Raw genomic sequence first — 27,780 nt, 5'->3', positions numbered from 1 at the left:
GGAGCTCCGTCCAGTGGTGAGGGAAGGAGGTGTATATAAGATCCTGCAGCTAGCACTCCTGCCATGGTCCTCCTTGGGGTACCTGTGAGGAAAGTTCAGCATCAAGTCTCACATCTGTCTGGGAGAAGAGTATAAAGGTATTTATAAGCTGCCCCCTATGCAGCCATATTATCTCTGCACTAAGCATGATTCTGAATGACATGTGATACTCTGTACTACTTCATGTAAGATCTTTACAGCATCTTTGCATGTGGAGAGAGTAACAGAAGTGCCAGTTTGTGTTCATAGAGAAGTAGCATTGCAGTTGTTAATAGGTTTTATTTCTTTACACAAAGAACAAAGTAGTGGATCAGGACTGTAGCAGCTAATAGTGAAGTCAGCAGCAGCACGTCTGATCTCATCATCACTGCTGCAGATCTCAGATTCTGTAACATTGTGTAAGTTACATTTTTATGCATTCACTTCCTGTGGTGGTTTTACTGCAGCTCCCAGTTCTGTGCCTCACAAGGTGGTTTTCTGCCTCATTCATGGCAGAGAACACATATGTAGAGCTTAATTCCATTTGTTGGTTCAAGAATGAATATCAGCTGTGAGTTATTTTCTGTAACACCAGCAGCATTGCAACTGCAGGTGTCTAGCAATGGGTGCTGCTGTATCACAGGGTGCCAGGAAAGCCTCAGCAAAACTGTAGCAGATGCCCAGAGCAACCAATCAAGATTCAGCAGCACAGAATATGTTGGCGCCTTAGAAATCAATAATAGTAATAATAATTCAGCTGTTAAATGAATTAAGGTCCCATTCACCCTGGGCATTGCCAAACACTAGCAAAATCCCTAGCATTTTGCAGAGTGATATTTATTCATATTTTCACTGAACACAAACAACATTTTTATTTCAAATACTTTTTTTATTGAAGAAAAGTTTTTAGTTTATAGCAGTACATAATTATAAACAGATACATAACTAGCCCTTGGCATTCAAAATAATATAAAACGATGATTGTAGACTGCTAGCCTGCATTATTCTCATAGTTATAGCATACAGTTATCATGAGATCGTATGCAACAACAATAGTGATCGGCATAATATATGTATGTATTGTAGTTTTAATGGTCTATTATAATTATTATTATTATTATTATTATTTAGTATTTATATAGCGCCAACGTATTACGCAGCGCTGTACAGTGTATATATATATATATATATATATATATATATATATATATACATATATTGTCTTGTCACTAACTGTCCCTCAAAGGAGCTCACAATCTAATCCCTACCTTTGCCATATGTCTATATTATATAGTGTAAGTACTGTAGTCTAGGGCCAATTTTTAGGGGGAGCCAATTAACTTATCCGTATGTTTTTGGAATGTGGGAGGAAACCGGAGTGCCCGGAGGAAACCCACGCAGACACGGAGAGAACATACAAACTCTTTGCAGATAGTACCCTGGCTGGGATTCGAACCAGGGACCCAGCGCTGCAAGGCGAGAGCGCTAACAACTACGCCACCGTGCTGCCCAATGTCTAAATGAGTTATCACACAGAGCCATATCACAGTGTCACTACCTGGTGAGCGCCGCCGTCAAACATGAATTTTGAAAAATCGCGATTCTAAATTTTTTTAACATTTGAACCACAATCACTCCAAAATCATGGAAAAGCGCTGCATGCACTGCGTTTCTGATTTCCGAAAATCGATGGCGATTGCTGCCGTGAGATCACTGCCATACATTATATATTACACTAGCGTTTTTTAAAGCGCTAGTGATCGTCAGCAATTCACAGTGCTGAAGAAGTCACTCGGAAAGCTCCCCAGTGTGAATGGGCCCTTAGGGTTCACAATGGTGGCTGAAAGTTGTAGGTCCCCAAAGCCCAGGATATGTACCCCAGAGGATAGTTTAAGTTGTCGCAGTCAATTGTAATTTTTTTTTTTTTTTTGAGAAGAAAAGATAAATCATATACAAGAAAACCTGAATAAGTATATCAAATAAATGAAAAGCATAACAGAATGTTTAAAATCATGTACAGCGAATTAAAGCTCCTAGTAAAATGTAAAGGTATTATGGGTTACTTGAGGTGAAATTATCCAAAATAGATGGTACTTGGCTAACACTGAATCAGGCTACGTTCAGTGACACACTGCAGTGCGAAGTCTGGGGTCTCAATGGGATCTCAACAGAGCTGAAAAGTAACATCGCGTGTGGTGCAGTGCATGCAGTGAATCATACAGTACATACAAAGTAAGCTTCACATCAATACACACGTTATGCGGCAATGCACTGCATGCATCATGTTATGCCTACAAATTCCATCGCTCCGAACTGCTAAGATGTCGATGTGAATGTATCATTACAATATAAATCCATCACATTAACAATGCGATTATATTATCTGATGCAAAACAAATATAATTTAGCTCTGTCTATCTGCACAATTGGTGCTTCATTTCTTTTTCACATGCAGGTTTAATCAGTGTTTTTACATGCCTTTTATGCTTATTTATCAAGTTTATGAAATTGGCAATCAAGAATTAAGGTGCGTACACACATGCGACTATAGTCGTTTGTAACGATCGTTCCCCGATCTTTACCAACGACGATCGTTACAAAAAACGAACCACCGACTATTAAGGCAAACGACGAACGAGCCAAATCGCTACAAAAGAAAGTTCTGTCTCGGCATATTTTAACCAACGACGATCGTTTGCAAAAGTAGTACATCGTTGGAAACGGTCGTTCCTACTAGGCTTGACATGCGCATTTCACTATTTCTCCCTGAAACTTCTCATTTTTATGCGCAGGCGCAATAGTTGCTTTACCTGATGTAACGTTTGTTCTAACGATCAGATCGTTACACACATTTAAAAACTAACTTTACTCAGGTCGTTCTTTCATCAATTAAAAGCTCGTTCGTCGTTCTCAACGAACGATCGTTGTCGCATGTGTGTACGTAGCATAAGGGTCAGCCTTTGGGTCTGCATAGGCTTACCTTGTCAGTTTCCTCATGTTACTACTTATAGTTGGACAACAGCACCATTAACTATACACCATTAGCCTTAGGAGTTTTATATAATATTAATTTACCAGATTGGGCAGAACTGTTAAGGGGCTTTATTTCAATGTAGATTTAGTTTATTTATAGGAGCTGAAAAGTGAAATTATTCAGATTAGAAGTGTAGTATCCGTAAAAAACTTCCCTTTGTTCACCTACTGGTAGTGTATTGCTAACTAGGCAATGATGCAGACAGTAGAGGGTTATCTCAAGTTAAGGCTCGGTTCACATTAGTGTTCCCTGTCCGGATTCGCCGGGCCGGATCCGGACTGTATGCTGTACAAACGGAACGTACGTTCCGCATAGCAATGCAAAGGCTATGCGGACGTTCACACGCGTCCGTTCCGTACAGTACGGAGCCGGACTCCGGACGCTTTTCCAACATGCGCTATTTTTCAGTCGAGATCATCCGGCCCACGCACCCGGACCGGAGCCTGACTGCACCATCCGGAAATATGAAAGCAATGGGAAACGGAAGCACAGAACACACTGGAGACAAACACCGGACGTTCTACCCCACTTCCTATGCGTATTTATAGCGGCCATTTCGGATGGGGACACATGGGCCCAGCATATCTGGAGTGGAGCAGCAGTGACACACGTGCTGGAGCTGTTTGGCAGTATGTCGGAGGTGGAGGTGAGGCCTACAGCAGAGGACCTGATTCTACAGGTGCACCAGGTGCACCTTCTGCAGACCCCAACAATTTTATGGTAATTTTGTTTATTTTTTACCCAACGAATCCGGATGGCAGCCTGATGCATGCCTGATGCAAACGGATCGGATCCGGATCGGAACCGTACGGTTCCGATCCGGATCAGGTCCTGATCCGATCCGGATCCGGTCCGTTTGCATGCCAAAACGCAAGTGTGAACGGGGCCTTACTCTCTTGTGGGAAATCGGAGAACAGATTAGAAAAATACTTCTACTAGGAAAAATGCCTATAGCTTAGTCCAAGTTTCTGCTATGCCATACCTGGAGTGACAGACAATCCCACTAGGTGGTATTGCCTAGCCATTTATAGTGACAGTAGATTATAGCTGATATACTGACATGATAAGAGGGGTACTTTCCTAGTGGTTTTGGGTCACCCCGAGCCTCTTGGTTACTCTGTTATACTGACCTGATAAACTCACCGTCAGGGCTCCTTCTCAAGCCACACTCCCAATAAGAATAGTCAGGTTGACTTAGGGGGTCAGTTTTTTATTTTTCAATGAAGAAGGGAGTTGTCAGTCATATACAGACAATTACAACAGGGAAATATAATCTGATCATTAATGGAGAGTCCTTTGATGTACTATTTTTTTCTTCCTTTGAGGAGTGGAAGGAACCCTCACACACACCAGGAAAACACAAACTCCATGCAGTAGGTTTCATTGCTAAGATTTGAACTTGCGACTCGAATGTTGTATATGGATGAGCAAAATCGCTAATGGTAGTTTCAAAGGATTTCCGATGAATTTCCGATCGATCCAAAAGAATTTTGCGAACTCTTTTCGCAAAACTGGCGCATTTAAAAAAGATGCTTAATAAAGTAAAAACTGGTTTATTCACTATTGTTTTTACAGAAAATCCTTGCTGTACATTTGCCAGGGATCCCTTTAGGCCACGTTCATTGGAGCTGTGCAGGGTGATGTAACGGGCGCTTTGTAACGAGGCTCACCGCACTGCCATGCACCACCTATGCGACGTTCAGTGTGGCAGGTACATTGCGATATAAAGGGGTTCTGATATGGTAAAGCACTGAATGCAGTGTGTTTCCTCTAAAAGCGCGTTTAGCAGTAAATGTGAAGCATACTACTCATAGATTGTATGCTTCGTTGTAACAGATATAAAGCGTGGATAGTGCGCTGCTGTCCTAATCCATTGCATTCCTGCTGTCACAGGCAATGCAACACAATGACCTCTGTGAACGTGGCTATACAGTCCTATTGCAGCTGTACAGCCCAGACAAAAGCAATGAAATTTGCCCAGGGTTTCCTGTCAGTGTACTGACCCAACAGGAAACCACGGCGGAAAATTCACTGCTTTTGCCAGGGATATGCGGTATGTACAGGCAGGGCCGGATTTAGGGGCAGGCCCCCAAGGCCGGTTCCTTGGGCGCCAGAATCCACCTTAAACTGAGGGGCGGCTGGTAACAGGCTGACCCGGAGAGCCACTCCGCACACTGCCCCTTTACTATACCTGCTTGAAGTGGTGCAGGGTTGCAGGCGGGAGCGAGCGGCTAGTACAGGCAGACAGGACTCGGGAGGCTGCAGCGATCGAGTTGCCGTGATTGGGCAGCAGCCGCCCTGCCCCTCTCCTTCCACTCACCCAGAGCAGGAGCAGAGTCACTCTCACCCCTCTGCCTCCAGCGCCGAAGGTTCCGCTATCGCTCGCTCCAGCAACTGCCGCTGTGCATCTCTCTCCAGTCAGCGTCTTTCCCATGTGATTCCAGTCACATGATGGGAATCGCCAACAGAGAGATGCACACTGCACAGCGGCAGCTGAACTGATGAAGCGATAGAGGAACCTTCGGCGCTGCTAGCGGAGGGGTGAGTGACTCTGCTCCTGCTGAGGGGGAGGAAGCTGCTGCTCGGGGGGGATGGACAAGAAGGATGCACGCATCGGCTCCTGTTCTGCTGATCATCTGACTGGGGGGGGGGCACTCTATCTAGCAGCGCCTGCATATCTTTACTAACGGGGGCAGCACCTGACTACCTACTCTAAGGGGGGCTACATCTGACTGCCTATACTAAGGGGGCAGCACCTGACTACCTACTCTAAGGGGGGGCAACATCTGACTGCCTATACTAAGGGGGCAGCACCTGACTGACTACCTATACTATTTTTTCTTGTGGCTGTGTGCAAGTGTAACTGTACTGGGCATGCACGAGTATGGTCCTCACATTCCCGTTAGTACAAAGTCTCATGAGCACAGAAGAAACAGATATGCACAAAAAGTTTTGTTCATAGTATATGGACCATACTCGCACAGGCCCAGTACGGTTACACACAAACGGGAATGCAGCCACAAGGAAGAAGAGAATCCCAGACAGCAGTGAGGGGTCTGAGTATGCTCAGAGGACCTGAGCACAGGAACAGTGGGCACCGGGAGAGGGGGGCGCTCGTGGCAGTGGGCCTTGGGTGGTAAAAGGTACAAATCCGGCCCTGTGTACAGGTGCAATACCGATGGTCAAGGATACATTTAATTTAACCGCATTTAAATTCTGCCAGCAAACATTTCTTTGCTATTAAGGGCTAGAATCGACTTAAAGATTTTGCTAACATTTTTACTTTTATTTACGATGCTTTTACTTCTAATAATAGTTTTTACTGAAAATCCTTGTTCTCACCTAATGTGGCTTCATGGCAAGAATTAGCTGCCGATCTCACTTAGGGCCCTTTTCCACTAGGGCGTTTGCGACTGCTTAATCGCAAAACCGCAAACCGCGATTCGTTTTTTACTTGATCGCGATCGCGCCGCGGAGCGACTTTTTCCGCGATTTTGCTATGCAGTGCAAAGCATAGCAAAATCGCGGCCGCAAACGTCGGGGAATCGCCGGGAATCGCCGGTAATTGCGATTCAGCAATCGCTAGCGTTCAGCGTGAACGCTAGCGATTGCTAGTGGAAAAGGGCCCTAAGAGAGATTGGGGCTGATTCACTGTAAGACCGAATATGAACATTTTGCTCGCTCGTCATCACTAGTGCTGTAAGGCAAGAGTGCACCATGTTGCCCATACCTGACTTATGCAAGGAATATTTTTAGCTTTTTACCCAAGTTCAGCTTTAAAGGGAACCTAAACTGAGAAGGATATGGATTTTTCCTTTTAAAATAATACCAGTTGCCTGACTCTCCTGCTGATCCTGTGTCTGTAATACTTTTAGCCACAGCCCCTCAACAAGCAGGCAGATCAGGTGCTCTGACTGAAGTCAGACTGGATTAGCGGCATGCTTGTTTCAGGTGTGTGATTCAGCCACTACTGCAGCTAATGAGATCTGCGGGGCTGCCACGCAACTGGTATTGTTTAAAAGGAAACATCCATACCCCTCAGTTTAGGTTCCCTTTAATATACTTAAAGCCGACCCAAACTAAACATTTTTTTCAATTCAAAATGTTTAGCCGCACCACTCTGACACATACAGAGATAAATAAACACTCCTTCAAACCTATGAGCATTTCAGTGCATGCTTTTCACCCTTCTCTTTGCATAGCTAGGGTTATACAGGGGGCAGCCATTAGCAATTCCTCCTTTGCTGGACACCATCTACTCCACCAGTTTGCCGGATTATTTGCCTGCAATATGAAAGGAAGGGAGGGGTTTCTCCAATAAATGTAAAATATTTTATATTTGTCATCATGCAGCTGAAAAAAGGCTGCTATTTATTATTATACTTTAGAAAATAGATTTTATTTCTGAAATCTTGTATTTTTAATTTGGGTCCACTTTAAAGAATCCGAGAATCAAGGATTACATGAAATAGATTTTTGACTTTTTGAAATTATCATCAAAGGATGGTTAAACTATTCAGAGCACAGACTGTGATTGGAACAGTCATTACTTCATCCTTTACACCACACATAATGTTCCTCTTTACTTTGATGTAGGGTGAAAACACACTAAAGAGCTTTTGCAAGATTTAATAACTAGGCATGTTCTTTTATTTCCCTTCTTAGTGCATCTGCTTTAAACAATAAAAAAGGCATATAATCATATGTAGACATAGCATATATTAATTATTTGAATGCTTTCATCTCAGGAAACTCTTAAGCCTCATCTACACGGTACAATTTTCCATCAGATAGAAGGATCTATTAGATAGATCTAATAGGAAATTGCATCATGTGTAGATGTCCAAATTGTTTCAGATCAATATTGCGAAAGATTTTGCTTTGATAAGTACCCAAAATCTATTGCAAAATCTAACGCAATCCGATTGGACCGGTTGGAAATTATCTAATAGATCCATCTAATAGATCCGATCTGATGGAAAATTGTACCGTGTAGATGAGGCTTTATAGTCACAATGTTAATTTTCCAGTCATACTTGACTAGGTAATCCCTTCAGATCAGCTCTGAACATTGCAGGGATCGATAGTAATTCATACTGCTTACATGTAAATGTGTAGAACGGTTAATTCACCGAATTCCTAATGCCTGGTACACACCATGCAATTTCCCATCAGATAGACGGGTCGAATTGATTATTTCCAACAGGATCGATCTGATTTCCAATTGTTTGCCTGATCGATGTTCCAATTGTTTCTATACAAAATAGATATGAAAACCGACTGGAAATCAGATTAGACCTGTAGGAAATAATCAATTCGACCTGTTTATCTGACAATTACTACATGGAGTGTATCAGGCATAAGACCTCTTTCACACAGGTCAGTGAGGTTGTTTCTGGTTGGGAAACACTATATGAACACTGTATGTTAAAGGTGTAGTGATACTTCCTGCTCCACCTATCAATGGTGAGAGTCCCTTGCTTTAAAAAAAAATTGTAGATTACCAGGGAAAAGCATGTCGCAATAAGGAACCACATCAAACAACTACTATAAGAGAGCAAAGCATAGGGGTCACTATGGGATGGCATAGCGCAGTGGCCAACAGAAGAGGGGCACAGCATAGGGACCACTATCAAATGCACAGAGACTGCTCTAAGAGGGGGATTTTAATAGTAGCAATTAAAAGGGTGACATGTACAATGAAGACATGTAATAGGGGCACCAATTGTAAAAATTGTAGTTATGATTTCTGTGGCTGTGCAGCTATCTACCATGTGCAGGTCATTTAGAGTCATTTTTGTTTCCTGTTACTTGAGTTGGTGGCCTCCCACCTACTTTCTGTGACTTTAGGTCTCCTTTCCTAATGTAAGCTCGTTTTCTACTGCCATGCTGGAATGTAGTCTGGCATTTACTCTTCCTGCTTTGTGTCTCACATCATCACATGGTCTTGCCTGGCCCACTCAACAGCTATAGCATGAGAACAGACTATTTGGAGTCTCACTTATTTGGAGTTTTTATTGGCTAACACATTTAGCCAATGTAAAATGCATTCTGACCACCACTTTCATATTCTCTTATCAACCTAATAGCCTTATGAATCTGCCTTAAACAGTTCCGGGTTCAACTGGGCTGTAAAAGAGGTATGAGTTGCCTTATTTTTTGTATTTGAAATGGAAATGTAATGTAAATAATTATTATAACTGATTTTTATCCAGGTACCCAGTAGTTCTTTCATGTAATTTTCTGTCTTTTTTTTCTTTCTTAGGCACCATGATTAAACCAGCCGGGCTTCTTAGTGGGATATCTACCACAGAGCTACTTCTTGCCTGCATAGTTTTTACTGTGGTGTTCTTGATACTGAAGTCATACAGGCAGAAGGTTCCCAATGGAACAAAGCCACTGCCTGGACCATTTCCTCTACCAGTAATAGGAAATCTGCTGTCCTTAAGTAAGAACCCCCATATTAGCCTTACAAAGATGAGTGAGGTTTATGGAGATGTTCTTCAAATTCATATTGGCACCAAACCTGTGCTTGTACTCAGTGGATTAGAAACAATCCGGCAAGCTTTGCTGAAACAAGGTGATGAGTTTCTTGGCCGTCCTGATCTCTTTACTTTTCGCCTAATTAGTAATGGAGAAAGCTTAACATTTAGCCATGATTCTGGTGAGGTATGGAAAGCCCGTCGCAAAATGGCACAAAATGCCCTTAAGACCTTTGCCACATCTCCATCCCTCACATCTTCTAATGTATGTCTGGTGGAAGAACACATAAGTAAAGAAGCTGAATACCTCGTCAGTAAAATCCAGCAGGTTGTTGAAGAAAAAGGCGAGTTTGACCCCTTTAGGTACTTGGTTGTCTCTGTAGCTAATGTCATCTGTGCCATGTGCTTTGGAAAACGCTACAACCATGATGATGAGTCCTTTGTAAGATTGGTCAACCTGACTGATGAGTTTGGAGCAGCAGCTGCATCAGGAAATCCTGCAGACTTTATCCCTATACTTCAGTATCTTCCAAGCCGAACTATGACGAGGTTTGTAGATATCCTCCAAAAAGTTGAAGGCTTCATTCAGAAGATTGTCCATGAACATTACAGAACATTTGATAAGGTGAGCACTCCACACAAAGATGGTATTTCTCACACTCAGCAATACACCTTATTTTGTAAACTAAAGAGGGAGTTTGAGATTAATAAAATCTTTCTTGTTTTATAAAACAGTTTAGGTGGTAATGTAAGTATAATAAAAGAATCCCTGAATAAACAGGACTGTTGGGATGTTGCAGATGAATGGGGTTGGGGGGTCACATGAATTGTCCCAAATTTTTGGGATGCAGCAATGGATTGCAGAGAATATGAAGAGCTGCATAAGGGGACTGCATATGGATTGGATAGGATTATGGACATGTTATAAGGGTTCTACTGCTCATACTATTAGGGCTGCTGTACATGAAAGATGGAGGCCAATGTACATAGAAGAATGAATAAAAGGCGTCACTGAACATGAAATATGGGCTGCACATGGTGGGGTAATAGAGAGGGGGCACCAGGAAGTGGGGCGGCACAAGACAGTTAGACTAAAGGGCAAAAATTATAAATCCAGCTCTGTGTTTAAATATACATCAAAGTGTGTAAAAGTTAAACAGAAGGTGAGTTTTTAAAAACAAATGTATTTGTTTTATCATTTCAGAATTCCATTCGAGACATTACTGATTCACTAATTCAGCATTCTCAAGAGAGGAAATTAGATGAGAACTCTAATGTGCAGCTCTCAGAAAATAAAATTGTCAGCATTGTGAATGACCTATTTGGAGCTGGTAAGTTTTAATGTAAAAAGTAACTACACAAAAATGTTGCAGTGTCAGTTTACACTTTGTATCTCACATCACCAGTTCTGGGATCTATTATTTCTGTAGACTTTCTTTAACTGGTCATCCTTCCGTCAAAATTTCTCCACTAGCTTTAAGAATTAAGCTACACATGGAAACTAGATTTTACTTGACCGAGGCAATAATTCACGATCCCAACTTGGCCAAATTTCAGTACAGAAACAGTCCATGCTTGTTCATAAACCTGTCACCCAGAAGAATCACTAATAATTTTTACAGCAGACAAGCACTGAGCATATATGTGGGCTTTTAAATCAATCATAAAGCACCTTAGTATTGGGAAGACTCTGGATAATCCAGAGACTTCCTGTATCTTCTTGTACCCCACCATTCCAATACTGGGACCATGGGCATCTGCAGAAAATTTTCCAGAGGTGAGGCAAGCCATGGTGGAATGTTGTGCACACCGCACTGAAAATGGGCGTGACCGTGGACCATGATGTGGGTGTGGTCATGGGTGGAGCCAAATTTACATGAATTTAGCAATGGTGGGACATTAGACTAGGACTATGGTAGGGATTATATTGTGAGTGCCTGCGACACAGGAGCCCCCCAGTTTAAGTAGTGACAGGGACCCCCCTGTTTAGGTGGAGACAGGTGCCCCCCAGTCTTAGGTTGTGACAGGGACCCCCCCTGTTTAGTGACAGGTGCCCCCAGTTTTAGGTAGCAACAGGAACCCCCCATGTTTAGTGACAGGTGCCCCTGAGTTTAGGTAGTGAAAGGGACCCCCACCCCACTCACCGTGATGAAGACCTCATCAGCAAGATCAGCGCCGCCCATCCATCCCCGCTGCCTTTCATGTAACAGGCAGCGTGCCAGCAGACACTATCAGACCTCCGATCAGCCGGCGACCACTGAAAAGCAGGCGCATGGGGTACCTTCATGAACACCGCGCTGCATATGCGGAAGTGACATATGACGTCACTTCCATATATCAGTGCTGTGTCCAGGAGGTACTAGCACCCTCTTCTCACTGGTCGTTGGCTGACCGAAGGTCTGACGCTGGCTGCTGCCACGCTGCCTGATAGGGGATGGCTGGAGGGGGGCGGCTGACAGCCAGCGGGGGGCTGATGACCAGGGGGCTGCTGCCCCATTTTGCCCCTATGTGCGAATGCCCATGACTGGGACCCCCTCTATCTATTCAACACAACATCCAGAGCAATTGAAATAGGGTATGAGCAAATGAAAGGTTTGTGTCACTTCTAACACTGATAGTTTAAAAGCTTATACAGTAATTTAATTTGTGTCAGTATCTGAAGATGTTGTAAGCATGGTTTATGTTTTCAGTGGATTTGGTGGATGACAAATAAGGATGAGATTCCACCTTACATGCTGATCTCCCTCACACAAGAAGTGGAAGCAATGACTAGCAAATCCAGGCCGCTGGTCATTTGGCCTGTAGATTCAGGGCTCGTTTCCACTATCGCGAATCCGCATGCGTCCAACGCATGCGGATTCGCACATGTAATGCAAGTGGATGGGCCTGTTTCCACTGTAGCGTTGTTGAGGTGCGTTTTTTTCAGCGGTATAAAAACGCACAAAAGAGCCAACGAATTCGCCTGCGAGTGGAATGCATGCGAATCGCCGATAATGTATTTAATAGGAAATTCGCATGCGGCTATGGTATGCGAATTTTCATGTGAATTCGCAAGCGAATTCACATAGGTACCAATGTAACTTCAAACAGGCAGTGACATGGTTAAATTCGCATATACCCTCACCTATGCGAATTCGCATGCGAATTCGTGGCAAAAAACGTGAAAAAATTCGCATCCGCATGCTATTTCATGCAATTTCAACAGCGGTGGAATCCAGGCGATTCTGCACCGCAATAGTGGAAACGAGCCCTCAGTAACACAGCTGATGGATAATTGATCAGCAGCTCGCGCCTTCTTGAGTGATGGAGCTTTGCATGCAAGTTAAACTCTTCACCCAAATCAAAACTTCTACAATGCCTTCCTAACATGAATTTGTTTATAAATAATTACTTTTTATTTTTTTCTAGGCTTTGACACCATAACCACTGCCTTATCATGGAGTCTTATGTATCTCGTGTCAAATCCTGAAACACAAACCAAACTACACAATGAGCTGGGTAAGTAACTCCATGATAACCTTTAAGTGTTAAAGTAAACAGTTACACATATGACTGAAGTGACTCAGCAGGGTAATACTGAAATCACATCAAATCAATCACTTATATCAATTGCTACAGAAGTGCAGCTCAGTTACAATTATCAAAATAATCTGAACTGACAGTTGACAAACATCTGTGGAGGCAAATTTTTTTTGTTACAGCTGATACACATCCAGCAATAAATCTGCAGTGTATCTACTTCCTGCTTTTATGGAAGCAGGCATAGGGTTAATATCCTGTGTTTACAAATAAGCTGCACTGCCAAGGACTGCCGGGATTACTGAGTTCACACAACTGAGAAATCAAATTACACTGGTGATTAGTCACGGATGAGGGAGAATTAAACAAGCTAAACTCTCTAAATACATATAGGGTGGGGATCTAAAGGGGCCCATACACTTAACAATTTCCCCAAGAATATACAGCAGATTCGATCACTGTGATCGAATCTGCTGTGAAATCGTTGCGCAAACGCAAACCGAATGATCAATTTCCGACCGAAATCGATAGTTCCCGCCGATCCGTCCGTGCGGAGGATTTCACTTGATCGCCGGAGGGTCGGGAGTGCGTCGTTAGCGGCGTTCGAATGTCCAACGACCGACACTAGCAGCAATATATTACCTGTTCCGCCGGCGCGTGTCCCCACTCTCTCTTCTCCGCGCTGGGCTCCGGCTGGCTTCACTTACTTCCTGTCCCGACAGGAAGTTTAAACAGTAGAGCGCCCTCTACTGTTAAAACTTCCCCCGGAAGGAAATAAAGTGAAGCTGTAGCCCTGGAGCCCAGAGCGGAGAACAGACAGCGGAGACCAGGGGACTCGCGCCGGCCGGATCAGGTAATGTATGTGGGGGGTGGCGGCAGCTCCACAGATTGTGAATCGGTTTCATAGTGAAATCGATTCACAATCTGTTTGCAGTAAAGGCAGCCATACGATCCCTCTCTGATCAGATTTGATCTGTTGGTCGATCTGATGGCAAATCGACCAGTGTATGGCCACCTTAAGGCTCCAGTTAGTTTAATGGAGACTCCAGTTAGAAGTGCCAAAAAATGATCGCAGTCACGTAATTAACTACAACTGTGATCCACAATAGAAATGCTGAATGGATGTATGAAAACAAAAAAACACCCTTTTCTTTACTCTACACCAATGAAGGTACTGAACTCAGAGTGGAAAATGCTATTTAGCGATCCATAAAGTGGTAATCGTCTGTATAAATATGTATAAATATGGTGGGCAGTAGTAATTTAGTTCCTGATAATTATCGTCAATAGTGATGCTCACAAAAACTTTCAAACACTTATAAAATTTGGTAATCACTTAAAGGGACACTGTAGGGGGTCGGGGAAAAATGAGTTGAAGGTACCCGGGGCTTCTAATGGTCCCCTGCAGGCATCTTGTGCCCGTGCAGCCACTCACCAATGCTCCGGCCCCGCCTCCGGTTCGCTTCTGGAATTTCAGACTTAAAAGTCTAAAAACCACTGCACCTGCTTTGCCGTGTCCTCGCTTCCCCTGATGTCACCAGAAGCGCACGGCGCAGGCACAGACCATACTGGGCCTGCACAGTACGCTCCTGCTGACATCAGCGGGAGCGAGGACACGGCAATGCAGGAGCAGTGGTTTTCAGACTTTAAAGCCTGAAATTCCAGAAGTGAACCAGAGGCGGGGCCGGAGCATTGGGGAGTGGCTGCACAGGCACAGGATGTCTGCGGGGGACCATTAGAAGCCCCGGGTAACTTCAACTCATTTTCCCCTGACCCCTCTACAGTGTCCCTTTAAGTTGACCATCATTTTATAATTGTGACTAATTATAATCAACTGATCGGCACAAAAGCTGCCCACTGTTATAATTAGGCCCCCTTTTTAACCAATGAACCAAAAATGTATACCAGTTAAAAATGATCACCCTATTTCCTTGTGTTTGATGTGTCTTTTTAATCTGTTGCAGATCAGGTTATTGGCAGAGATCGGAGGCCAAAGGTGTCAGACAGATCTCAGCTGCCCTATACAGAAGCCTTCATCTTAGAGATGTTCCGCCATTCCTCCTTCCTTCCCTTTACAATTCCACACTGGTAAGCATCAACCACATTACAACGTTTACTAAATTCTGAAAACCACATGTTGCTTTTAGAGATGGCCCGAACGGTTCGCCGGCGAACTTCGGTGGTTCGCGTGAACTTTTCCGGAAGTTCGGTTCACCCCCATCATGCATCATGAGGGTCAACTTTGACTCTCTACATCACAGTCAGCAGGCACATTGTAGCCAATTAGGCTACACTCCCTCCTGGAGCCCCACCCCCCTTATAAAAGGCAGGCAGCATCAGGCATTGGACTCACTTGTGTGCCTGCAGTAATTAGAGAAGGGACAGCTGCTGCAGACTCTCATAGGGAAAGCTTAGTTAGGTTCTTGTAGGCTTGTTAGCTTGCTCCTGGCTGATTGTTATTGCTAAAAAAAAAGCACCCCTCAGTAGCTCTTTTGAGAGCTAATCTTGTTCTTGTGATCTATTTGGGGTTTTTTTTTTGTGTGTCCCACTGACACTTGTGTTGCATAGACAGCCTTGGTAATTCCTACTGTGTGTGCCACTGCCAGGCCCAGCACATTCAGTGACTACCTGTGTGTGTGACAGGTGCACATTGTAATACCCATCACTGCATATACCTACCTGACAGTCACTGTTGTTCTATCATTGAGCTACCACAGCCCAGCGACCATATGGGCTTGAAAACCGCCACGGCCTGCCCTCTGGCCATGGTGCGCACCAGTCCAGCACGGCCGTCACTACATAAACAGCTGTTTCCGGTGCGTTACACAGTGAGTTTGGTGTGTCAGTGTGAAGCAGTACTCTAATTACACTCCCTGATTGATGTATACACATGCATAAACAAACCGAATGGGAGTACAGGTAATATTTGTTCACAAACTATGTCCCAACAAAGGACCTAACCTATATGTACAAAATAAGTGACGTGAGGAGTCACTGGTCAATCAGCTGGATTGTAGTCTTGTGAACCAGTGATCAACAGGTCTCCAAATAACATATATACAAGTATGGGGAGAGACTTGACACAAGTGTCATAACTGTCAGTCTCACTTAAGTACTGATACACATATATATGCAAGAAAGAAATAAAAATACGTTGCTGTGAGGTGCGAGGTCTTTGCTGATCCCCCCCCCCCCCCCCCCCCAGTGCTGGCAATCAGTCAGAGGATACTGGGGTGTAGCTAGTCCCACCACGGCAAAGTACTGTTAAAAGTAATTGCAAAAGCACATGGCAAAATAGGAGTATGGTAACATAACTGTGATGGAGGCTAAGTGTGAGACTGCTATCAATCAGAGAGACCTGTATGCTCCTACACAGAGCTCTGTCTTGGGCTATATTGCTGTGGGACCTCTTGTGGTGGGGGAATACTTTTTATGATTTGTACACTGTGTGTTCTATTTCCTGACGAAGCTCTTGTTTTATAGAGTGAAACTAGTCCTAGTTGAATGACACTAGCACTGTAAATTGTATATATCACCCATTTCTACCCCAGCTCTATACCTTCTGTGAAGGCATTTGTTTCATGGCTATAATACTACTGTGTAGGAGCATACAGGTCTCTGTGATTGATGGCAGTCTCACACTTAGCCTCCATCACAGTTATGTTACCATACTCCTATTTTGCCATGTGCTTTTGCAATCACTTTTAACAGTACTTTGCCGTGGTGGGACTAGCTACACCCCAGTATCCTCTGACTGATTGCCAGCACTGGGGGGGATCAGCAAAGACCTCGCACCTTACAGCAACGTACTTTTATTTCTTTCTTGCATATATATGTGTATCAGTACTTAAAGAGACTCTGTAACAATTTTTTCAGCCTTAGTTCTTCTATCCTATGAGTTCCTATGCCTGTTCTAATGTGCTGGGGCTTTCTGCAGCTCTTCCTAATTACACTGTCTCTGTAATAAATCAATGTATCTTTCCTCTGTCCTGTTTGTCGGGCTAAGGCTTTGATTGTGTGGAATGTGCAGGGCTGCTTGTGATTGGTAGAAGCGATACACACCCTCTGCAGGCCCCCTGCATACTCGCACACTATGCTTAGCTGAGCCTATTAGAAGCTGGTTAGTTTGTTTGTAAACATTGCCTAAAACTGTTAATTACAAGCCAGGATTGCAGCAGAGAGTGGCAGAAACAGCACAGAGGGGCACAGGAGAAAATAAGGAATAGAATGGTATGCTTTTTAGTGTAAGAATATAAGAGTACAGATTCTCTTTAAGTGAGACTGACAGTTATGATACTTGTGTCAAGTCTCTCCCCATACTTGTATATATGTTATTTGAAAACCTGTTGATCACTGGTTTACAAGACTACAATCCAGCTGATTGACCAGTGACTCCTCACGTCACTTATTTTGTACATATAGGTTAGGTCCTTTGTTGGGACATAGTGTGTGATGTATACACATGCAAGATGTTTTAAAGCACTTTAGGCCTGCAACTTAGCATCCAATGGGATTTCGGCCCTTAAAACGCTGCTTTGCGTCAAGTCCGTAGTTTTCCCCGGGACTTTTGGCGTGTATCCCACTCCGCCATGCCCCCCTCCAGGTGTTAGACCCCTTGAAACATCTTTTCCATCACTTTTCTGGCCAGCATAAATGTTTCTAGTTTTCAAAGTTCGCCTCCCCATTGAAGTCTATTGCGGTTCGCGAACGTTCGAACCAAACTTTTGCAGAAGTTCGCGAACCGAAAATCGGAGGTTCGGGCAATCTCTAGTTGCTTTATAGCAACAACAGGTTTTTTTGTGTGTGCAATCCTCAGCTATTTCAGTCCCTTAAAGTGTGATGCTAGGTACACACCATACAATTTTCTGGCAGATTTACCTGCCAGACCGATTAATTCCAACATGTCCGATCTGAATTTCAATCAATTTTCATTTTTTTCAATAGTTTTTTTAATCGCTTTTTCAATTGATTTCACATTTATTAACCACTTCACCACTGAGGGGTTTTACCCCTTGAGCACCAGAGCAATTTTCACCTTTCAGCGCTACTTCCATTCATTCGTCTATAACTTTATCATTACTTATCACAATGAAATGAACTATATCTTGTTTTTTTTCCACCAATTAGGCTTTCTTTAGGTGGGACATTACGCCAAGAATTATTTTATTCTAAATATGTTTTAATGGGAAAATAGGAAAAAATGTGGGAAAAAATTCATTATTTTTCAGTTTTTTAGCCATTATAGTTTTTAAATAATGCATGCTACTGTAATTAAAACCCATGAAATGTATTTGCCCATTTGTTCCGGTTATAAAACCGTTTAAATTATGTCCCTATCACAATGTTTGGCGCCAATATTTTATTTGGAAATAAAGGTGCATTTTTTTCAGTTTTGCGTCTATCCCTAATTACAAGCCCATAGTTTATAAAGTAACAGTGTTATACCCTCTTGACATAAATATTTAAAAAGTTCAGTTCCTAAGGTAACTATTTATGTATTTTTTTTATTGTAATTTTTTTTTTTAATTACAAAAAAAATAATAATTGAGGAGTGTGGGAGGTAATGAGTTAATTTTTAGTGTAAAACTAATGTGTTTGTATATGAAAAATGCTTTAGGGTGTAGTTTTACTATTTGGCCACAAGATGGCCACAGTAACGTTTTGTTTATGCGACCTGCAAGCGTACACGAAGTACGCTTGCAGGAAGTGTTATAAGGCTGGGAAACTGTTTTTTTTTTCTCACAATCATCGCTGCTTCTCATAGAAGCAGCTGATCATTGCGGGGGCTTAGATCAGCGAACGGGACAGGGTTTTTCCCATTCATTGATCTCCGGGCGAGCATTCGGCGGCATGAGCACGAGAGCAAGAGCGCGCGCACAAGCGAGCGGGAGCACGGGCAGTGGCGGGAGCGCGGGAGGTGCGGATATCTCCGTCCCTGGGGGTGAAAGGATGGAAAAAGGGACGGAGATATCCGTACGGCTGGGGGTAAAGTGGTTAAAATCGATCGGAAAAACAATCAAAAAAATGAAAAATCGATCTAAATTCAAATTGGACATGTTGGAAATAATCAATCTGGCAGGTAAATCTACCAGAAAATTGTATGGTGTGTAGCATTAGTGTATTCTAACATACAGTAGGTGTTTGTAAATGAGGCTCTGAACAATAATGCAATATGTTTTATTTCTGATTTAGCTTCTCTTCACTATTACTGTAATTTGCAGCTCCTGTACTTAGTGTTTGCACTGACACATTCATTCCATAGGGAAGAATGGTCTTCACATCCATGGGGATGCTGGTGATGTGTACACAGCAGTTGGGAGCAATCACTCCCATTTAATTAACAGTTAAAAGTGATATGAGGTAGTTATTCCAGTGTATTATATGGGGAGGTTAGAGGGGATAAATACAGGTACTTTATGTTTGTGAAATGCAGCTTGATGAAACACTTATAATGTATAGATTATTTGATAGGGATTTTTCATATTGCATGTGGAGACGTGCTTTAAACAAAAAAGGTGTCAGTAAACACTAGAAAATAAGTGTGCTGTACCTCTGTAAATGATGTATCCCTGTGTTAGCCAGCTACTTCCACTGATTTGTAGAGGAGGAAGTAACATGACTGTCTTTCTAAATTGCAGCACAACCACTGACACAGTGCTCAATGGATACTTTATACCCAAGGGTAGATGTGTGATGATCAACCAGTGGCAAGTGAACCATGACCCGTAAGTATCACTTTTTAAAAACATGTTTTTTAGGGGGTGGTTAATCAGCAATTGGGGCATTATATAATAATGTATAAGGCCCCGTTCACACTTGCGGTTCGAGTCCGCAAGTGTCCGGGGGTCCGGGGGCCGCAAAGAGACCGTACGGGTCTCTGCGGTGGCCACAAGTTGCACACAAGTTGCGGATCCGGAATGTATCAATTCCGGCTACAATAAAGTAGCCGGAACTAGATACATTCTCGTGCCAGAAAGGCACCGCAAGCATGGGGGATACCAGCGTGTAGTCCGGGCCCCCCAAGTGGCATAGGACCGGTGCTGGAAGCATCCGGTCCCATTGACAGTTTGATGAGAAACATCCGTTTCTCATTGCACAGCAAGGCCGCATGTTCGAGTCAGGATCCGGCCCGGGTCCGCAGCCGCATGGGGACGTACGGCAAAAATGGAGCATGTTGGAAAAAAGCTGGATCGTCCCGGAGCTGCGTTCCCGGATCGGATCCGGACGGTCGCACGAGTGTGAATGGATACATTGATTAACAATGTATCCATTCACCATCCACTGTGTACGGAGCGTTCCGGGTCCGGGGAAGCCGGACCTGGAACGCTAATGTGAACCGGGCCTAAGTCGATAAGTTTGTACCATCACTCTAAATATAGGGAGAGGCTTTTTCCAAATGTCCAATGTGGGAAAGGGGGATCATCTTGTATATAAGATTTTTTTTTTTTTTTTTTTGCCATTTACACATTAGCATCAGGCTGTTTATTACAAAACACTATACACTTTCCACTGCAGGCGGGTTATATATTGACAGCAAGTTTCTGCAGATAAGACAGTGAATAGACTCTCCGCTCCAAATTGATTAGGAATAGATTTTTTTTCCGTTTTCTAGTTTTAAATATTAGCCAGACACAAAGATAGGTTGGACTGTAAGGCCTGGGTGCCCAGTCTTGGAGGAGTTAAGTAAAATTATTATACTGAGTTTCACTAATCTTTTGTTTGAAGTAGAGGGGCATCTTTACTGCCTTCAAATTCTTCTTGTGCTCGTTGGCCTGTCCGCTGAGGATTGTTCATGTGGTGTGCTGCTGGGCCCGTATATGGTTGTCCATGCAAATGGTTATTCTGCTGATACTGAGAACCAGGAGAATGGGGATACAAAGGGGCATCTTCAGGTGGAGAGGATTCATGTTCCTCAGGGGCATCTTGGTCATCTGGTTCCTCTTCAGGGCAGAGCTCACAAGCTTTTGCAAGTGTCATCCTAGCACTGTGTGATCGTTCATAACTGTACACAAGTATATTTGGTGATTATGACTCCTTGCATAGAAGAATTATGAGTTTATCTGATACCCATTGTGTACTGATACTCTTAACTTGCATGTAGCTTAGCCCCCTTTGTATTCCTGAGAAAAAAAAAACTGTCATATTAGATTATTTTGTGTATGTCATTCTAAGACTACTACTATAATTGGGATTCTTTGCATGTGTTGCCTTGTTGTTGCTCTTGGTTTAATTTCAAAGTTCTGATTCTAGGAATCTGTGGAAGGATCCATTCAGCTTCTGCCCAGAACGGTTCCTGAATGCAGATGGCTCCTCATTCAACAAAATAGAGATGGAGAAGGTCCTGATTTTTGGTCTGGGCAAGAGAAGGTGTCTCGGTGAAGCTATTGGAAGAATGGAAGTTTTCCTTTTTCTAACCACCCTGCTCCAGCAGATGCAATTCTCCATACCCGATGGGGAGAAGCTGGACATGTCTCCTCTATATGGACTGACAATGAAGCACAAACGCTGTCCCCTGATTGCCAGACTTCGCTTCCCAACAGCCTCCCAGTAGAACACTGATTGTGTAAAAGCATCTTGCTTGAAATGTACAGCACATCAAACACTTTGATATTCTCATATATGGACACCATGCCAACAGCCTCTCAGTAGAACACTGACTGGTGCAAAAGCAGCTTGCTTGAAATGTGCAGCACATCAAACACTTTGATATTCTTATATATGGACACCTACCGGTACGTTCTTTAAAAATGTGTATATGAACTGTATAATGTAAACTGTGGGTGAGGCGACTACTGGTGTAGACTCTTCGTCTCATGAAAGACTGTTGTGTGACTATGCAAAATGAACAGCATTTCCCTAACACAGTACACGCAAGAAGAGTCCGTTCATTGCCATTTGGCATCTATGAAGGAATCAACTATAAGCTCGAGCAAAGTTATACATATATCTGAATTATTAAGTAGGGAACAATGTTAGCATGCTGTTTGACCATATGGCCAAGATGCTGATGATTTATTAATTTCAGTTTTGTTATTGATAAGATCACATGTAAAATGCTGAATCTTGCCATATACGCTTAATTCATAACAGGACTCTGTTTTTTACAAAGACAATCTTGTTTGTAATTGTATGCATTTTATATGTAACTATGCCATAGCTAGGCATAGATTGGCGATTATTAGCACTTTGTTTGTTTTTTGTTCGTCCTTGTCCTGCTGTCTGGAAACCAGTTCTGCTCTTGAAATGACAAAGAAATTCTTGTTTGAATATTTGTATATTATTATGATCTCTGTGAGATAATAAAAGAATAATGGCTTTCTTTCCTTTTATAACTGTTATCCTGACATATCTGTTATTTACATGCATGAATGTTTATAGTAGTTTACAGACATTCCTGAGAATATAAGTGGCCATCAGGGTTCCTCTATAGAGAAGTCACCATTAGCTGTGTTACTGCCCATACAATGTTGAGTTGCGCTTACACACAAGCAGACAGCATCACTCATTCATAAGCGCAGGCCACCGCTCACCTAAGCGGAGAGAGCATCGCCGAGGCTGTCCAACCCTCCAAATGACATTGGCCGCCGCTCTGCGCAAAAGGGCCCGTGGCTGTCACAGCAACGAAAAATCACGCCCCTGTATCCCTCCACAAGCCATTGCCATCACGCAAACCAGTGACGCCAAAGAGACATAAAAGCTTCACTAGTGGGCGGAGCTACCATAGCTACTTGTCACTCACCTCACCTGGGGCTTCTTCCAGACTCTAAAATTCTGTTAGATCTAAGGGCACAGTTCCACTCTGAGCCAGTCCTTCACTTCAAGATTGCAACCCGCATCCAGGTCAAGATCTTTTGCGCATGTGTGGGCACGCCATGCGCCTCTCGTGATCACGCACCCATTACCGGGAGCACTCTGTGCTTGTGCAGTTCAGAGGGAACCCCCTTCTCTCTGAACTAGCGTTTTTGCTCGCGTGAGCAGTTTGCATACCTAACATTACACCTGTAATATGTATAACCATGCAAGCAAGCATATTATGTATGAACCTATTTGGAACTTGTCATATATGCTCTCAGACCAAACATATGTTGATGCTTGCTAATATGAAAGCAGTCTTAACGTGACTGGGGAGAAGGCACTAGATCCTGCCCAGATGGGTTATAAAATATGGTAAAGTAAAGAAATCTAGGTGAACAAGGTGTGGAAGAGAGTTTCATTGGAGAAGTGAATTTCCTGAGAAGTCCTGGAAATGAGTGAAAGCAGGCGATCAAACTAGAGGACAGAAGGGTTTCATGGGAGGAGTGAATGCTGAGGGTGGGTTTGTAACTGTAACTTTGTGAGGAACATAATTTGTGAAGAGCTTTGTATGAGAGATCCTCTGGGTAACTGGCAGCCAGTGGAGGGGTTAGCAAAGAGAGGCAGCATCAGAAGAGTAGGCGGAGTTTTGTATGAGACACGTGGAATAATTTAGTATAGACTGGAGAGGTGCTAATCTGTTTATTGGTAGGCCACAGAGTAAAGGTGGCCACGCATGATACAGTGATTCAATTTCACGGCAATTCGATTAAAAAAGATCAGATTTCCTGAAACATCAAAAGCTTTTTTTTTATTCGACAAACAAATCCAATCACATTTCCCATTTTTATTCGATAAAAGTTGATCGGGAATGTTGGATTTTTCTGATAATTTTTTTGTGGAAATTGAATGGTGTGGTAGATTGTCAATTTAAAAATATATACAAACATGCAATTTTCTCAGAGTTTCCAATCATTTTTATCATCATTGAGGATAAAATTGAACATACGTGTGTGGTACATTGGTCAGATTTTTGAAAAGTTACAATCAGTCAGAAAAATGTATTGCAATTCTTGAATTGAACAGATATTTAAAAAATTGTATGGTGTGTGGCCACCCTAACCACTTGAGGACCAGAGTGACCCCCCTGATGACCTGACCAGGCGATTTTTTTACAATTCCGTACATCACAAATTTAACGGTTTATATTGAATATAATTACCCCCCCCCCCCCTTAAACAAATCACCACACTAATGACAAATTGGTCCCATTTACCATTATCCCTGTTTGGTAGGATAAACACCATTAAAATGTCTATTTTGCCAAAAATCCTATACCTATTCAGGACACTCCCCACCCACGTTCCACCCCATTTTCTACGACTACTCCAGAATAAGATATTAACCTTCATCTGGGCTGGCAAGCGATCTAGAATTAAAAAATCTACCTTACTAGCCCACAGACTTGATGGTGGCCTGGGAGTCCCTGATCTCCTCTTATACTACAGAGCAGCCACAGCAGCTCGCTTACTATCCCTATACAAAGGACAAGATGCCCCACTGTGGACCCTCCTAGAGGTTCCCGATTGCCACCCTATTAGGCTTCATACTCTCCTATGGATCCCGAAACAAGCCAGACCTAAACAACTAAGCCCTTTCCTCTCATCGGACCTCGGCATTTGGGACACGTTCAGGTACTCAGGGGGTCTACAATCTTCACACCTACCCCTATGCCCAATTTTACACAATCCTCTTTTCCCACCGGGGCATGATAACCCTGACTCCTTTAAATGGTGGGCAGACCATCAACTCCTCTTAGTTAAAAACTTTCTGACAGGCAGAGGCCTCCTCTCCTGGGCGGACATCAAAGATAAATATAACCCTCCCCCACGTGAATACTTTAGATTCTTACAGATCAAGCACTGGATCTCTACGCTCATACGGGACAGAGAGCCTCCACTTTTGACCTCCTTCTTTGAGAACATGTGCCTTGGAAATCCGTCTGGCCCCGGTTCAATCTCACTAATTTACTCCAGGCTCTCCCGCCCGGAATCTGCTAGGCTGCACTCCTACATCTCGGGTTGGGAAAGAGAACTAGGCCAACAAAGAGACAGAGAGGACTGGTCAGATTGCTGGTCCCGCATAGCTAGCTGCTCCACAAACGTGTACGCTATGGAATCTGCATTTAAAGTACTAACTAGGTGGTACCTTGTCCCATCTAGACTCCACAAACTCTCCCCAGCCATTGACTCAACATGTTTCAGAGGTTGCGGAAGGGAAGGCACAATGTACCATATCTGGTGGCAATGTGCACGCCTTACCCGTTTTTGGAGCAGGGTCTTCGGTCTCATACAATCCCTCTTCCACATTACCATTAGAAAAGACCCGTGGCTGGCCCTCTTCCACGGTAAAATTTCTGGCCTCACAACTAATCAAAACAAGCTTGCTGCCTTCCTCTTCCTATCAGCTAAAATGGCCATAGCAAAGAACTGGAAAAAGACGCCCTCAAATTTTTCAGAGGTCAAAGCACGTATGTCTGAATTTATGGTTAATGAAAAATTAACAAGCATCCTGCGTAATACACACAATAAATTCCTCCGCATATGGCAGCCCTGGATTGATCTCGAATACCCAGGTATGGACGCCAATCTACTCACAACATACTGACCTCCTCTGGACTCCTCCGGACTCTACTCTTCTCCTCCTTCTCTTCTCTCTTCCTCCTCCCTTTCTTTTCCTTCGCCTCTTCTATTCCTTCTCTCCTTGCCGAGGTCCTTGGTCAGGGGACACGGTACAGGGAGGGCGAGCGGGTGTTTAGCCCTTCTCCCCCCCTTCTAGCCCTGCCCGTGAAAATAGGCCCCCAGTTCTGGATGCTGGGGAACCTCTCAGGACCGAGTTCTATGTTTTTGTTTACTGTTCAGAGTTAACGTTGTACATGCCACATGCTCAGGTTTGTCCTTTCTGGTATATGTTGCCAGTGGCTGCCAGTCTGTTTCAAACCAAGTCTTGCCTTTCTTTATGTATAGCCTATGTACAACTATTTGACATTGTTCTTTATGTTGTATTACTATTATAAAATCAATAAAAAATATTGATACAAATTTAACGGTTTATTGCTCCATCAAGAGTCTACAACTTAGCACCCAAATTAATTTTACTCCCTTTTCTTCTCCCAAATAGGGGTTTCTTTTGGCAATATTTGATTTCTGCTGCGTTTTTTTTCTATTAATAAAAAAAGACCTTGTTTTTATTTTTAAAAAAACCCAACATTTTTTTAATTTCCCTCCTCCCCCCTAAATTGGCCCTAGACTATGTTTCAAACACTACACTATACATACGTAGACATATGTCTATGGCAGGGATAAGTTTGAGAGCCCTTCCATGGGACAGTTAAGTGACAAGCTGTCCCCTGTACAGCGCTGTGGGATATTGCAGAGCTATATACAGTGGGTTGCAAAAATATTCGGCCCCCTTGAAGTTTTCCACATTTTGTCACATTACTGCCACAAACATGCATCGATTTTATTGGAATTCCACGTGAAAGACCAATACAAAGTGGTGTACATGTGAGAAGTGGATCGAAAATCATACATCATTCCAAACATTTTTTACAAATAAATAACTGCAAAGTGGGGTGTGCGTAATTATTCGGCCCCCTGAGTCAATACTTTGTAGAACCACCTTTTGCTGCAATTACAGCTGCCAGTCTTTTAGGGTATGTCTCTACCAGCTTTGCACATCTAGAGACTGAAATCTTTGCCCATTCTTCTTTGCAAAACAGCTCCAGCTCAGTCAGATTAGATGGACAGCGTTTGTGAACAGCAGTTTTCAGATCTTGCCACAGATTCTCGATTGGATTTAGATCTGGATTTTGACTGGGCCATTCTAACACATAGATATGTTTTGTTTTAAACCATTCCATTGTTGCCCTGGCTTTATGTTTAGGGTTGTTGTCCTGCTGGAAGGTGAACCTCCACCCCAGTCTCAAGTCTTTTGCAGTCTCCAAGAGGTTTTCTTCCAAGTTTGCCCTGTATTTGGCTCCATCCATCTTCCCATCAACTCTGACCAGCTTCCCTGTCCCTGCTGAAGAGATGAACCCCCGAGTATGATGCTGCCACCACCATATTTGACAGTGGGCATGGTGTGTTCAGAGTGATGTGCAGTGTTAGTTTTCCGCCACACATAGCGTTTTGCAATTTGGTCAAGAAGTTCCATTTTGGTCTCATCGGACCAGAGCACCTTCTTCCACATGGTTGCTGTATCCCCCACATGGCTTGTGGCAAACTGCAAACAGGACTTCTAATGCTTTCTGTTAACAATGCCTTTCTTCTTGCCACTCTTCCATAAAGGCCAACTGTGTACAGTGCATGACTAATAGTTGTCCTATGGACAGAGTCTCCCACCTGAGCTGTAGATCTCTGCAGCTCGTCCAGAGTCACCATGGGCCTCTTGACTGCATTTCTGATCAGCGCTCTCCTTGTTCGGCCTGTGAGTTTAGGTGGATGGCCATGTCTTGGTAGGTTTACAGTTGTGCCATACTCCTTCCATTTCTTAATGATCGATTGAACAGTGCTCTGCGGAATGTTCAAGGCTTTGGAAATCTTTTTGTAGCCTAAGCCTGCTTTAAATTTCTCAATAACTTGATCCCTGACCTGTCTTGTGTGTTCTTTGGACCTCACGGTGTTGTTGCTCCCAATATTCTCTTAGACAACCTTTGAGGCCCTCACAGAGCAGCTGTATTTGTACTGACATTAGATTACACACAGGTGCACTCTATTTAGTCATTAGTACTCATCAGGCAGTGTCTATAGGCAACTGACTGCACTCAGATCAAAGGGGGCCGGATAATTATGCACACAGCACTTTGCAGTTATTTATTTATAAAAAATGTTTGGAATCATGTATAATTTTCGTTCCACTTCTCATGTGTACACC

At 43.2% G+C, this 27,780-nt stretch overlaps 1 protein-coding gene across 1 annotated transcript; it reads left to right on the top strand.

The window, feature by feature from the left end:
* CYP1A1 (cytochrome P450 family 1 subfamily A member 1) lies at positions 1-22,385 on the top strand. Its single transcript, XM_068275678.1, has 7 exons — positions 1-137; positions 9,318-10,159; positions 10,739-10,865; positions 12,943-13,032; positions 15,018-15,141; positions 19,692-19,778; positions 21,304-22,385. Exons 2-7 carry the CDS (start codon positions 9,323-9,325, stop codon positions 21,602-21,604), a joined length of 1,566 nt encoding a protein of 521 aa, XP_068131779.1. The 5' UTR covers positions 1-137; positions 9,318-9,322; the 3' UTR covers positions 21,605-22,385.
* The last annotated feature ends 5,395 nt before the right edge of the window (positions 22,386-27,780 follow it).

The sequence above is a fragment of the Hyperolius riggenbachi genome, chromosome 3 (genome assembly GCF_040937935.1).
Source record: "Hyperolius riggenbachi isolate aHypRig1 chromosome 3, aHypRig1.pri, whole genome shotgun sequence".
Classification (NCBI taxonomy): Eukaryota; Metazoa; Chordata; class Amphibia; order Anura; family Hyperoliidae; genus Hyperolius; species Hyperolius riggenbachi.
The sequence above is the reverse complement of the archived record's forward strand: the minus strand, read 5'-3'. Positions and strand labels throughout refer to the sequence as shown.

What these genes read in the sequence shown, in the direction of transcription:
- CYP1A1 (XM_068275678.1), top strand. Translation starts at nt 9,323, where the DNA reads ATGATTAAACCAGCCGGGCTTCTTAGTGGGATATCTACCACAGAGCTA. An exon ending in CCCTTTACAATTCCACACTG is followed by an intron (nt 15,142 to 19,691) that starts GTAAGCATCAAC and finishes TCTAAATTGCAG; the next exon opens with CACAACCACTGACACAGTGC. An exon ending in TGGCAAGTGAACCATGACCC is followed by an intron (nt 19,779 to 21,303) that starts GTAAGTATCACT and finishes TTCTGATTCTAG; the next exon opens with GAATCTGTGGAAGGATCCAT.